The sequence below is a fragment of the Pseudophryne corroboree genome, chromosome 1, assembly GCF_028390025.1.
Source record: "Pseudophryne corroboree isolate aPseCor3 chromosome 1, aPseCor3.hap2, whole genome shotgun sequence".
Taxonomy (NCBI): Eukaryota; Metazoa; Chordata; class Amphibia; order Anura; family Myobatrachidae; genus Pseudophryne; species Pseudophryne corroboree.
This window is the reverse complement of record NC_086444.1, coordinates 988,259,169-988,274,481: the sequence shown is the minus strand read 5'-3', so window position 1 is coordinate 988,274,481 and position 15,313 is coordinate 988,259,169. Positions and strand designations below refer to the sequence as shown.

At 47.1% G+C, this 15,313-nt stretch overlaps 1 protein-coding gene across 4 annotated transcripts in view; it reads left to right on the top strand.

The window, feature by feature from the left end:
• The window catches only part of ARHGAP10 (Rho GTPase activating protein 10), a 614,077-nt gene that overhangs the window by 299,850 nt on the left and 298,914 nt on the right, over positions 1-15,313 (top strand). For all 4 annotated transcript variants that reach the window (XM_063920579.1, XM_063920578.1, XM_063920581.1 and 1 more), the window contains exon 13: positions 9,183-9,248. In XM_063920579.1, coding sequence (XP_063776649.1) covers positions 9,183-9,248 — 66 coding nt within the window. The remainder of the gene's footprint in view (positions 1-9,182; positions 9,249-15,313) is intronic.

Sequence of the window (15,313 nt, the reverse complement as noted above, 5' to 3'; positions counted from 1 at the left end):
GCTATGGGCACGGTGGCGCGCTACGCGCGCCACACTATTTTATTCTCCCTCTATGGGGGTCGTGGACCCCCACGAGGGAAAATAAGTGTCGGTATGCCGGCTGTCGGGCTCCCGGCGCCGGTATACTGAGCGCCGGGAGCCCGACCGCCGGCAAACAGAAGACCACCCGTTACACAGGTGTTGATGCTGCTGCTTTGAACACAGTGCATGAAAATAAATTATTATTCATTATGATCCATAGCTCATCTCTGAAGACTTTGCAGTCCGTATAGATAATAAACAGTAAACCGCCCAAACCATGCTGTTCATGCTGATTGGTCAGTTCATTCTTCCATCATAAATGACAGGACATCTAGACTCTCCACTATGCACTATAAAGTTGAATGAAATCCGCACTGATACTGGGAGGAAGAGCTGACCAAAGCTACATCGCCACCAGGGGTGTCGGAATGGGTGGGGGGGCAAGGCAGGTCACTCCCCCTAAAACATACACCCAGACCCGCACGCATGTGCCGTCACCAGCTTCAGTGCTCCCGAGCTGCTGTATGAGAAGCGTTGCGTCCGGCACTGTTACACAGCGGGCAGTGCTGAAGCTGCCTTCCCCGTGTGCTTCGCCCCCCCCCCCCCCCCATCTTGTTTCCTGCAGTATCTGCTCTCTGCGGAGAGCCGATGACGTGCTGCCCGAGACAGCAGAGGTAAGCAGCAGCATAGCTGCTGGCTGTGGGGAAGGAGTAGGGAGAGGAGCAATGAGGAGGAGGAGGCGCTATACCTGGCAAATGTGTGTAACGGGCTCTACCAGGCGTAATGTGTAATAGGCTCTACCAGGCGTAATGTGTAACATGTGACGGGCTCTACCGGGCGTAATGTGTACAGGGGCTCTACCAGGCGTAATGTGTACAGGGGCTCTACCAGGCGTAATGTGTACAAGCGGCTCTACCAGGCGTAATGTGTGTATTGGGCTTTACCTATCATAATGTGTGTAATGGGCTCTACCTGGCATAATGTGTATAAGGGGCTCAACCAGGTGTAATGTGTACAAGGGGCCACTCCCAGCTGCTCCATAGTGTTCCATACAGGTGCAAGAGACCTGTGTAAGGTTGCCAGGAGCTAGGGGCGCCAAACTGAGATTTTATCTTGCCCCCCCCCCCCCCCCCCAACCAAAAAACGTTTTGACGCCCCTGATTGCCACATATTTGTTTTGTCACCTGTTCCTTCCTCTTCCTTCTGGACTCTCAGGCATACATTTGTTCAGTAGAAATTTGAAATCCATGACTTTCCTATGAGATTAGGTAACCGGTCAAGCTTGTTACCTTCTTGAGACATAAAGGGAATCCAAAATCCCTTCAGTTTGATTAGTAGAAAGATATAAATCTCATAGATGCAAGTGTGGAGGTAGAATTACTGTAAGGGGTATATTTACTAAGGTGCTGGGTTTTTAGAAGTAATGGCTAGAAACTGATTGGTTGCTATGGGCAATAGCAACCAAACTCTCTCTATGATCACTTGAAGCAGCTAGATAAATGTTAAGTAGAATCTGATTTGTTTCTATCTTCACTTCTAAAACCCCACACTTTAAAAAATATACCACCAAGAGTCTTTCCATATATACTAGAAGGTGGGTGTGGTATAAAAGATAGACAGTGTCTAGTTAAACAGTAAATAGATAAACACCATATGTTAGACAGACATTAAGTCGACAAGGTCAAAAGGTCGACATGAAAAAGGTAGACAGTACAAAAGGCCGACACGGTCAAACGGTCGACATGAAAATGGTCGACATAAAAAAGGTAGACACCATGTTTTTTGCATTTTTGTGGTTTGTGTGGATAGTTTTGTCATCTGGGACCCCCAATTGCAGAAAGGCATACCCTCGCGGGGCTCGCTTTGCTCGCCACGCTTCGGGCTCGGTGGCTCGCTGCGCTCGCCACAAGGTTTATAACCAACTCTATGCCGACATATATAGAGAAGGTATGAAATAATTCAAAAACATGTTAAATTAAAAAAAAAATTCTTTTTTTTGTCGACCATTTTCATGTCGACCTTTTGACCCTGTCGACCTTTTGTACTGTCTACCCTTTTCATGTCGACCTTTTGACCCTGTCGACCTAGTGTCTGTCTAACATATGGTGTCTATCTATTGACTGTCTAACTAGACACTGTCTATCTATCAACCGGATACCCTAGAAGGTTCAGAGTTAAGCTGAGCCAAGTGTATAAGAATCTATTTTGAGAATAAAGATATTAAAGTTGAAGAATTTTTATGGTATTGAGTACTGCTGCCATCTAGTGGACAAAAATTAAACTATGGCCGTAGTTTCACAGAAAAATATGATGTTTCCACTGTATCATGGCAGTGTTGGTTTGATATGGGCAATAAATGGAATTGGTTCACTGTAACTCTGAACACTCTAAATAATCCAGCACTGGAATAGCTCATTTCTAATTTTTCCAGAAAGGATCAGACATTTGAGTATTCAATTAGCGTCCAAATCCGATTTGGCCAGTCCCGACAATGCCAATCCTACTTTTTTTTAAAGTCGGATTGAGATTGTCGGAAACGGAGCTAAAACCTGTCTGATTTGGCCGCGAATTCGACAAACACGTGTATCCGTGGCTAATCTGCCAATCCACGTGTTTTCCGGCAAATCGGAATTGCCAACCTGTCAGAAAAATGACAGGACCATTGAATAGGTCGGAATACTATTCGACCTAAAAAAGTCGAAAACTGCTGTCTTTTCCGACAAGACAGCAGTACCGACTTGAATTGAATACCCTCCTGAATGTATGATTCTGCAGGAAAAAAAACAAAACTATGAAATTGAGTTTCTCTGACGTCCTAGTGGATGCTGGGAACTCCGTAAGGACCATGGGAATAGCGGGCTCCGAAGGAGGCTGGGCACTCTAAAAAGATTTATGACTACCTGGTGTGCACTGGCTCCTCCCACTATGACCCTCCTCCAAGCCCCAGTTAGATTTTGTGCCCGGCCGAGGTTGGATGCACACTAGGGGCTCTCCTGAGCCTTTAGAGAGAAAGTATAGAAATTAGGTTTTTTATTTTCAGTGAGACCTGCTGGCAACAGGCTCACTGCAGCGAGGGACTAAGGGGAGAAGAAGCGAACCTGCCTGCTTGCAGCCAGCTTGGGCTTCTTAGGCTACTGGACACCATTAGCTCCAGAGGGATCGACCGCAGGCCCAGCCTTGGTGTTCGGTCCCGGAGCCGCGCCGCCGTCCCCCTTACAGAGCCAGAAGCAAGAAGAGGTCCGGAAAAATCGGCGGCAGAAGACATCAGTCTTCACCAAGGTAGCGCACAGCACTGCAGCTGTGCGCCATTGCTCCTCATACACACTTCACACTCCGGTCACTGAGGGTGCAGGGCGCTGGGGGGGGCGCCCTGAGAAGCAATTATAACACCTTGGCTGGCAAAAATACCACAATATATAGCCCCAGAGGCTATATATGTGGAAAATACCCCTGCCAGAATATAGGAAAAAGCGGGAGAATAGTCCGCGGAAAAGGGGCGGAGCTATCTCCCTCAGCACACTGGCGCCATTTCTCCCTCACAGCTTCGCTGGAAGGAAGCTCCCTGGCTCTCCCCTGCAGTCTACACTACAGAAAAGGGTAAAAAAGAGAGGGGGGGCACTAAATTTAGGCGCAGTATACATTTATATAGAAAAAGCAGCTATAGGGGACATAACTCAGTTAGTCCCTGCATTATATAGCGCTCTGGTGTGTGCTGGCATACTCTCACTCTGTCCCCCCAAAGGGCTTTTGTGGGTCCTGTCCTCTGTTAGAGCATTCCCTGTGTGTGTGCGGTGTGTCGACAGGGCTGTGTCGACATGTTTGATGAGGATAATGAGGTGGAGTCGGAGCTGATGCCTTTAGGAGGGATGTCACCCCCTGCGGGGCAGACACCTGAGTGGATGAGCTTATGGAAAGAAATGAGTGCACGTATAGACTCCTTACATAAGAAATTTGACGACATGCCAAATGTGGGACAGCCGACTTCTCAGCTCGTGCCTGTCCAGACGTCTCAAAGGTCATCAGGGGCTCTGAAACGCCCGCTACCTCAGACCGCAGACGCAGATGTCGACACTGATACTGACACCAGTGTCGACGACGATGAGTCTAACCTGATGCCCACTAAGGCCATTCACTGCATGATTGAGGCGATGAAAGAGGTGTTACACATTTCTGATATAAATACAGGTACCACTAAAAAGGGTATTATGTTTGGGGAGAAAAAACTACCCGTAGTTTTTCCCCCATCAGATGAATTAAATGAAGTGTGTGAAGAAGCGTGGGTTTTCCCTGATAAAAAATTGGTAATTCCTAAGAAGGTACTAATGGCGTTCCCTTTCCCGCCAGAGGATAGGTCACGTTGGGAAACACCCCCTAGGGTGGATAAAGCGCTCACACGTTTGTCTAAAAAGGTGGCACTACCGTCTCCGGATACGGCCGCCCTCAAGGAACCAGCTGATAGAAAGCAGGAGGCGATCCTGAAGTCTGTATACACACACTCAGGCATTATACTTAGGCCAGCTATTGCGTCAGCATGGATGTGCAGTGCTGCCGCTGCGTGGTCGGATAAACTGTCAGAAAATATTGACACATTAGACAGAGACACGATCCTGCTAACCATAGACCATATCAAAGACTCAGTCTTATATATGAGAGATGCACAGAGGGAAATCTGCCGGCTGGCATCTAAAGTAAGTGCATTGTCCATTTCTGCTAGGAGAGGCTTATGGACTCGCCAGTGGACAGGAGATGCAGATTCTAAAAGGCACATGGAAGTTTTGCCTTATAAGGGTGAGGAATTATTTGGGGATGGTCTCTCGGACCAAGTTTCCACAGCAACGTCTGGTAAGTCAGCATTTTTACCCCATGTCCCCTCACAGCCTAAGAAGGCGCCGTTTTATCAGGTTCAGTCCTTTCGGACCCAGAAAAACAAGCGTGGAAAAGGCGGGTCTTTTCTGTCCAGAGGCAGAGGTAGGGGAAAAAGGCTGCAACAAACAGCAGGTTCCCAGGAGCAAAAGTCCTCCCCCGCTTCTTCTTCCAAGTCCGCCGCATGACGGTGGGGCTCCACAGGCGGAGCCAGGTACGGTGGGGGGCCGCCTCAAGAATTTCAGCGATCAGTGGGCTCGCTCACAGGTGGATCCCTGGATCCTTCAAATAGTATCTCAGGGGTACAAACTGGAATTCGAGGCGTCTCCACCCCACCGGTTCCTAAAATCTGCCTTGCCGATTGCTCCCTCAGACAGGGAGGCGGTGCTAGCGGCAATTCACAAGCTGTATTCCCAGCAGGTGATAATCAAGGTACCCCTACTTCAACAAGGCCGGGGTTACTATTCCACACTATTTGTGGTGCCGAAACCGGACGGTTCGGTGAGACCCATTTTAAATTTGAAATCCTTGAACACATACATAAAAAAATTCAAGTTCAAGATGGAATCGCTCAGGGCGGTTATTGCAAGCCTGGACGAGGGGGATTACATGGTATCCCTGGACATCAAGGATGCTTACTTGCATGTCCCCATTTACCATCCTCACCAGGAGTACCTCAGATTTGTGGTACAGGATTGCCATTACCAATTCCAGACGCTGCCGTTTGGACTGTCCACGGCACCGAGAGTATTTACCAAGGTTATGGCGGAAATGATGATACTCCTTCGAAAAAAGGGAGTTTTAATTATCCCGTACTTGGACGATCTCCTAATAAAGGCGAGGTCCAAGGAACAGTTGTTGGTGGGAGTAGCACTATCTCAGAAAGTGCTGCACCAGCACGGCTGGATTCTGAATATCCCAAAGTCACAGCTGGTTCCGACGACACGTCTACTGTTCCTGGGTATGATTCTGGATACAGTCCAGAAAAAAGTGTTTCTCCCGGAGGAGAAAGCAAGGGAGTTGTCATCTCTAGTCAGAGACCTCCTGAAACCAAAACAGGTATCGGTGCATCACTGCACGCGGGTCCTGGGAAAGATGGTAGCTTCTTACGAAGCAATTCCCTTCGGCAGGTTCCATGCCAGAATCTTTCAGTGGGACCTATTGGACAAATGGTCCGGATCGCATCTTCAGATGCATCGCTTAATAACCCTGTCTCCAAGAACCAGGGTGTCTCTACTGTGGTGGCTGCAGAGTGCCCATCTTCTAGAGGGCCGCAGGTTCGGCATACAGGACTGGGTCCTGGTGACCACGGATGCCAGCCTTCGAGGCTGGGGGGCAGTCACACGGGGAAGAAACTTCCAAGGACTATGGTCGAGTCAGGAGACTTCCCTTCACATAAATATTCTGGAACTAAGGGCCATTTACAATGCCCTAAGTCAAGCAAAATCCCTGCTCCTACACCAGCCGGTGCTGATCCAGTCAGACAACATCACGGCAGTCGCCCATGTAAATCGACAGGGAGGCACAAGAAGCAGGATGGCAATGGCAGAAGCCACAAGGATTCTCCAATGGGCGGAGAATCATGTACTAGCACTGTCAGCAGTGTTCATTCCGGGAGTGGACAACTGGGAAGCAGACTTCCTCAGCAGACACGACCTCCACCCGGGAGAGTGGGGACTTCATCCGGAAGTCTTCCAGATGCTGGTAAACCGTTGGGAAAAACCGCAGGTGGACATGATGGCGTCCCGCCTCAACAAAAAGTTAAAAAAATATTGCGCCAGGTCAAGGGACCCTCAGGCGATAGCTGTGGACGCTCTAGTGACACCGTGGGTGTACCAGTCGGTTTATGTGTTCCCTCCTCTGCCTCTCATACCAAAGGTGTTGAGAATAATAAGAAAGCGAGGAGTAAACACAATTCTCGTGGTTCCGGATTGGCCAAGACGAGCGTGGTACCCGGAACTTCAAGAGATGATCTCAGAGGACCCGTGGCCTATGCCACTCAGACAAGACCTGCTACAGCAGGGGCCCTGTCTGTTCCAAGACTTACCGCGGCTGCGTTTGACGGCATGGCGGTTGAACGCCGGATCCTGAAGGAAAAGGGTATTCCGGAAGAAGTCATTCCTACGCTTATTAAAGCCAGGAAAGATGTTACGGCAAAACATTATCACCGCATATGGCGGAAATATGTTGCATGGTGCGAGGCCAAAAAGGCCCCAACAGAGGAATTTCAACTAGGTCGATTTCTGCATTTCCTGCAAGCAGGAGTGAATATGGGCTTAAAACTAGGCTCCATTAAAGTACAGATCTCGGCTCTGTCGATTTTCTTTCAAAAAGAACTAGCTTCAGTACCTGAAGTTCAGACATTTGTGAAAGAAGTGCTGCATATTCAGCCCCCGTTTGTGCCTCCTGTGGCACCTTGGGATCTCAACGTGGTGTTGAGCTTCTTAAAATCACATTGGTTTGAGCCACTAAAAACCGTGGATCTGAAATATCTCACGTGGAAAGTGGTCATGTTATTGGCCTTGGCTTCAGCCAGGCGAGTGTCAGAATTGGCGGCTTTATCATGTAAAAGCCCTTATCTGATTTTCCATATGGATAGGGCAGAATTGAGGACTCGTCCCCAGTTTCTCCCTAAGGTGGTGTCAGCGTTTCACCTGAACCAGCCTATTGTGGTGCCTGCGGCTACTAGGGATTTGGAGGACTCCAAGTTGCTAGACGTTGTCAGGGCCCTGAAAATATATGTTTCCAGGACGGCTGGAGTCAGAAAATCTGACTCGCTGTTTATCCTGTATGCACCCAACAAGCTGGGTGCTCCTGCTTCTAAGCAGACTATTGCTCGCTGGATTTGTAGTACAATTCAGCTTGCACATTCTGTGGCAGGCCTGCCACAGCCAAAATCTGTAAATGCCCATTCCACAAGGAAGGTGGGCTCATCTTGGGCGGCTGCCCGAGGGGTCTCGGCGTTACAACTTTGCCGAGCAGCTACTTGGTCAGGGGCAAACACGTTTGCAAAATTCTACAAATTTGATACCCTGGCTGAGGAGGACCTGGAGTTCTCTCATTCGGTGCTGCAGAGTCATCCGCACTCTCCCGCCCGTTTGGGAGCTTTGGTATAATCCCCATGGTCCTTACGGAGTTCCCAGCATCCACTAGGACGTCAGAGAAAATAAGAATTTACTCACCGGTAATTCTATTTCTCGTAGTCCGTAGTGGATGCTGGGCGCCCATCCCAAGTGCGGATTGTCTGCAATACTTGTAAATAGTTATTGTTAACTAAAGGGTTATTATTGAGCCATCTGTTGAGAGGCTCAGTTGTTTTCATACTGTCAAACTGGATATAGTATCACGAGTTGTACGGTGTGATTGGTGTGGCTGGTATGAGTCTTACCCGGGATTCAAAATCCTTCCTTATTATGTCAGCTCGTCCGGGCACAGTGTCCTAACTGAGGCTTGGAGGAGGGTCATAGTGGGAGGAGCCAGTGCACACCAGGTAGTCATAAATCTTTCTAGAGTGCCCAGCCTCCTTCGGAGCCCGCTATTCCCATGGTCCTTACGGAGTTCCCAGCATCCACTACGGACTACGAGAAATAGAATTACCGGTGAGTAAATTCTTATTTTTGCATGCATTTCAATAAATTAGAATTCTAGTTTGTATTTATTTACATTCCCATGGAACTGATGGGTCCAGTGGTTTAGAGCTTGGGCTCCTCTCTCCTATCAATGGGGCAGATGTATTAACCTGGAGAAGGCATAAGGAAATGATAAACCAGTGATATGTGCACGGTGATAAATGCACCAGCCAATCAGTTAATTTACATAATGGAGCTGATTGGCTGGTGCCTTTATCACCTTGCACATATCACTGGTTTATCACTTCCTTATGCCTTCTCCAGGTTAATACATCTGCCCCAATGTATTTGTGACAGGCATAGGATAGTATTAAAAAGGAGAGCATCTCTATAGTTTATTAAATCCTTACGGTGAACAGTGTAATCGATGGGGATACTGTTTCCCAGGTGAGTAAAACCTATACACTCTAGCATAGTTTATTATGTTCCACCAAAAACAAAACTGTTGTTCTTTAGGGAGATCTGTAATAGCCTTCAACAAGCCAGCCACATCAAATCCCACTTCAGATCGGTGCCATAAGCCACGATATGAACGAAATGCTTTTACCTGATAAAATATAAAAACACATGTAAAGTAAGGGTTTTTGGTGCCAATGCGTGCAAGTTGGAAAAAGTTTAAGGTTAACCTTTTGTTGCCATTTCTAAATCACTTTGTCTTTTCTGTTTTAGGTGCTCAGCTAGACGAACATGGATTTGCCGTTGTGAAAAGTTGTATCAATGCTATTGAAACAAGGGGTAACGTATTTTATCATACCATTTCATGGATACACAGGGTTCTGATTCTATATATCTTTCTTTCCTTAATTTCTTTGCTCCTTTTGGGGAACCCCTCATTTGTGTCCAGGTGCCCACAATATCATTTTTAATTGGTTTTGGGATCACCCACTTTTCACAGCATGGTTTTTGTTTTTGAACCATATAGAGCAATGCCTAGTAGTAGTCAGAGTGATTATTCAGCTGTATGAAAATATGAGTACCAACTGCTCCAGAGGAAAGGACCCCGCACTAGAACAATTAGTGCTAACACTTCCTGCAGAACACTGCATACAGCTCTTTACCAAATGCTTCTGAGTAGACTGAATCCAGTCAACTATAGTTGACTGAATTTATTTGTAATTTCAATGATTTTTTTCTATGATATTTGTTAATGTCTATTCGGATTAATAATCATTATGTTGTACATATATGATAAGTAGAGATGCCAATAGTTTATTCCGAAAATTCAAAACCTGCAACCTTGTGGAGCCAACACACATAAAGCCTGATTAATTTGTGGACGCATACTTTGCCACTGCTGCAACTTTGTACGAAGCTGCTGCGTGAAAATATGCAAATGCTGCAGGAGGCATTTTGTGTGTATGTACAGTATGTATGTATGTGTGTGTGTGTGTGTGTGTATATGTGTATATATATGTGTGTGTATATATATATATATATACGATTGTGCTTTCGTAAAAATATCACATTTAATAACAAATACATGAAAAACAACACTGATATCAGCACATAAAAAATAAGATTTTAATACCTACCGATAAATCCTTTTCTCTTAGTCCGTAGAGGATGCTGGGGATGCTTCAAGAAGCATGGGGTATAGACGGGATCTGCAGGAGACATGGGCACTTTAAGACTTTGGGTGTGAACTGGCTCCTCCCTCTATGCCCCTCCTCCAGACTCCAGTTTAAGTAACTGTGCCCAGGGAGACGGACATTCCGAGGAAAGAATTTATTGTTAAACCACGGTGAGCATCTTACCAGCTCACACCTTCAGTATGCCGCAGAACGTGGCATTCAATAGAACACCAGCTGACGGCATGAAGAATATGCAGCAATATGCTGACATAAAGCATAACACAACCTTTGTGTAAACACAACCAATAACAGCATAATGCATGCCACGACATGAATAACGTCAGCAACAGGCTGACTTAAACGCAACACACCACGTGTGTAACCATACCCAATTACTGCAGATACAGTACGCACTGGGACGGGGCCCAGCATCCTCTATAGACTAAGAGAAAAGGATTTACCGGTAGGTATTAAAATCCTATTTTCTCATACGTCCTAAAGGATGCTGGGGACGCTTCAAGAACCATGGGGTTTATACCAAAGCTCAAGAACGGGCGGGAGAGTGCGGATGACTCTGCAGCACCGATTGACCCAACAAGAGGTCCTCATCAGCCAGGGTATCAAACTTGTAAACTTCGCAAAGGTGTTTGAACCCGACCAAGTAGCTGCTCGGCAAAACCGTAATGCCGAGACCCCTCGGGCAGCCGCCCAGGATGCGCCCACCTTTCTAGTAGAATGGGTCTTCACCGATTTCGGTAACGGCAATTCAGCCGTAGAATGAGCCTGCTGAATCGTATTACAGATCCAGCGTGCAATAGTCTGCTTAGAAGCAGGAGCCCAAATCTTGTTGGGAGTTCTATTCCGTCAAGACTTCAGTAGCCACTGGCACCACAATAGGTTGGTTCACGTGAAACGATGAAACCACTTTTGGCAGAAAATTGCTGACGAGTTCTCAACTCCGTTCCATCCATATGGAAGATTAAATAGGGGCACTTGTGGAACAAAGCCGCTGATTCAGACACCTGCCTTGCGGATGCCAAGGCCAACAGCCTGACCACTTTCCAAGTGACGAATTACAACTCGACCTTACATAAAGGTTCAAAACAATGAGAGTGCCGGAACTGCAACACCACGTTAAGACCCCATGGAGCACCAGGGGGGCACAAAGGGAGGTTGGATGTGCAACACCCTTTTACGAAAGTTCGAACTTTTGTAAAGGAGGCCAATTGTTTTTGGAATAAAACCGATAAGGCTGAATCTGAACCTTAATCGAGCCCAACTTAAGACCCGCATCCACACCATCTTGTGAAAAAAAGAGAAAACGATCCCACTGGAATCTTCCTTAGAAGCCTTCTTGGATTCGTACCAAAACACATACTTTCTCCAAATACGGTGGTAATGTTTTTACGTTATTCCTCTACTGATCTGAAGAAAAGTAGGGATGACTTCACTGGAAATATCCTCTCGGCTAGGATCCGGAGTTCACCTGAAGATCCGGTAACCAGGCCCTCTTAGGCCAGTCTGGAACAATGAGGATCACCTGAACCTTTGGGAAAAAATGAAAGCGGAGGGGACGCATATACCGACTGAAACACCCACTGAGTCATTAGGGCGTCTACTGCTATAGCTTGATGGTCTCTTGACCTGTAACAATATCTCTGAAGCTTCTTATTGAGGCGAGACGCCATCTTGTCTATTTTTGGAATCCCTCAATGACTTGTCACTTCTGTGAAAACTTCTGGACAAAGACACCACTCTCCTGGATGGAAAACGTGTCTGCCGAGGAAGCCTGCTTCCCAGTTGTCCACTCCTGGAATGAACATCGCTGACAGAGCGCGCATATGATTTCATCGCCCAGCGGAAAATCTTTTTCTGGCTTTTGCCATTGCTGCTACGGTTTTTGTTTGTAGAAAACCGTTATAAACGGCCCTTACCTCTAGACCATTAATGTGGCGACAAGTATCCTAACTTGACCCTCTTCCTTGGAAGTTTTCCTCCTGTGTGACAGCTCCCCGCCTCTAATGCATGCATCCGTGGTCCCTAGGATCCAGTCTTGGAACCCGAACCTGCGCTTTTGAGAACTGCGCCGCTACCACAGCAGTGAAATTCTGGTCTTGAAAAAACAGGATTATCCCAGGTGGAAACCGGACCACTTGTCCAACTGGTCCCGCTAAAAACACTCTGGCATTTAACCTGCTCACTGAATGGCCTCGTAGGCCGCAACCATCTTTTTCATCAACGGAATGTAATGATGGATTAACCCTGTTGCAGATCTGACCCGACTCTGGATCCACAGAGCTTTTTCCACTGGAAGAAACAAACTCAACAGTTCTGTGTCTAACAGTATTTCCAATGCCGACAACCGCGTCATTGGGATCAACAGTAATTCTGGCAAGTTCAGGAGCCAACCACTTTGTTGAAGAACTGTCAGGGAGAATGCAGCGTTTTGCACCACTTGGTTTCTTGACCTCGCCGTAATCAGGAGAGCATCCCAGTACAGAATAATAATGACTCTCTAACTATCGAAGGAAAACCATCATACCGTCATCACTCCGGTGAATTGGTAATGACAATCCTGAATAGCAAACCCAGGTAAGCCTAATGCGGAAGAAACCGTAATTAGACCCCCTTTCTCCTTTTCCAGATTGGAGATCCCTGCCCTGAGAGATTCCAACTTGTAGTTCAACTTCTTAATTAGAAATTTTTCGGATTTTAGAGATAGGATTGTTCTGACCGAGCCGTCCGGCCACGGGAGCACGAAAAAGCTTGAATAACAGCTCCCTTTTTTTTTCTTTTTTTGTTTGCTTTTTTTTTTTTTTTTGTGTGTGTGACCGGGACAGCAGGACAATGACCTGATCCTGACACAACTCTTGTATGGCGTCGCATACTACCTCCCCGTCCAGAGGAGAATCGGTAAGGTCTATTTGAATAAATCGGTGAGGGGAAACGTCTGGAAACTGCTGTATGTCCCCCTTGGGACTCTATTCTTAAACTCACTGGTCCATGTCCGTTCCAGGACTGACTGAAGAGTATTATACGTGGTCCCACCGGTGTGGGCTCCCGCAAGATAGACCCAGCGTCATGCTGTGGATGTGGCAGAAACAGAGGATGATTTCTGCTTCTGCGAACTTGAAAAGACTGCTGACCTTTTACCTTTTCACCTTCCTCTACCTGCAAAGAAAGGGAAGTCCGTATCTATTCGGTCGAAATGACTGCATCCTACAATAATGCGTCACCAACCTTTGTGAGGGAACATAGGGCAAGAAGGTAGACTTACAAGTGGTATCTGCCGAGATCAACTTAACAAGGTTATCCCCAAACCAGGTTTCACCTTCATAGGGAAGAGACTCCAGTTCTTCTTGGAGTCAGCCTCAGCATTCCATTGGTGAATCCACAACGCCCTCCTAGTCGAGACCGCCATGGAATTGGCCCGCGAACCCAAGAGTCCTATATCCCTTGTGCTCGCACGGCAGTCTGCTGCCATGTTATAGATATGACCCAACTTAAGGAGTACCCTGCATACCACTACTCACCCATGCGCATGTAATGCAAGTATAATCAACGTACATCCTGACACATAATTAGTGTATCACATATCTTCCTGCATACGATCCTTTGTGACAGGGCCCCGTGCAGAACAGGGGGTGACTCTCACTTTATTCTATCCACGGCGGGAAAAGAATAAACACTCTGAATCCTCTTGAGGATTTGAAAACATCTTGTCACGGCCTCTCAGCACATGAGTAGGAATAACTTTACCTCAGCAGTCATTATAAATTTTATATATATATATATATATATATATCTTTAAATACACCTATACACAAATTATATATATATATATATAACTCGTATATAAATATCCTTTTTGATAGGAACAGCAGGGTCCCTAGTGACGTTAACACGTTCTCAATGTGTATGAAACATTTACTGAATGCCGATTTTGTGGATCTAGTCAGGAAACATTATGGTCGACATAAGAAACAGTATTCGTGTCGATCTCTGGGAGTAGTAACTGGGCAAAATAACATCCCGAGGGGTCTGAGGGAAATCTATTCTATGAATATGAAACCCAATTAATATTACTACGTCTGTGTTCGTGCCACAGACTTATGCAACCTTACTATATATACATATAGGTATAGCCCTTTCTGATATGCATCACATTATCATGACAATTTTTACCCAGTCAGATATTGTTGGTGCCGACAGGGTCACCACCACACGTCTCTGTCTCCCATATAGTTTTCTCTTGGGAAGAACATACATCTGCTGACATGTTGACACTTATTTACATGTACCAAGTACCATTAGGGGGTTCACTACGATATGCCGGCGGCCGGGCTCCCGGCGACCAGCATACCGGCGCCGGGAGCCCGACCGCCGGCTTACCGACAGTGTGGCGAGCGCAAATGAGCCCCTTGCGGGCTCGCTGCGCTCGCCACGCTACGCGCGCCACACTATTTTATTCTCCCTCCAGGGGGGTCGTGGACCCCCACGAGGGAGAATAAGTGTCGGTATGCCGGCTGTCGGGCTCCCAGCGCTGATATGCTGGTCGCCGGGAGCCCAACCGCCGGCATACTGAAGACCACCCCCATTAGGAGTCGGCGGTGCCGACAGAGTCCTTCCCACAGCCGTTTGTGGCAGAGCACTCAGCTTCAGATATGCCGACACACGTGTACCAAACACATTACACTGGCTATAAGGGATAGACCCCAGTACATTCTATCAGGGAAACACAGAAGGAGTGTACCAGCTCATTTCCACAGCGCTCATTTTATAATGTGCTTTTTATTTTTAACTTATAATGCACCAAACAACTGTGCCCCCCCCCCCCCCCCCTCGTTTTTCACTGTGATCTGTACAGCAGTGTTTTGGAAGGACCAGCGTCTCTGTGAGAAGAAAATTGCGCTGAAATTAGCTGTGAGGGGTAAGCCCCGCCCCCTTAATGGCGCGCTTCAGCCCCGCTATTTCTTAAATATATTTATACCGGCGGGGGTTAAATCTAGTGCCTGGGCACTTATATATTCGTTTGCCAGTCTCTGTTGAGGATTTATATGCTGCCCATGGCGCCTCCCCCCCCTGCGCCCTGCACCCTACAGTGCCTGTGTGTGTAGAAGCATGGCGCACAGCGCGGCCGATGTGCGGTACCTCAGAGCCGTCACTGAAGTCTTCTGATCTTCTTCTACTCACCCGTCTTCTGACTTCTGGCTCTGCAAGGGGGGTGAC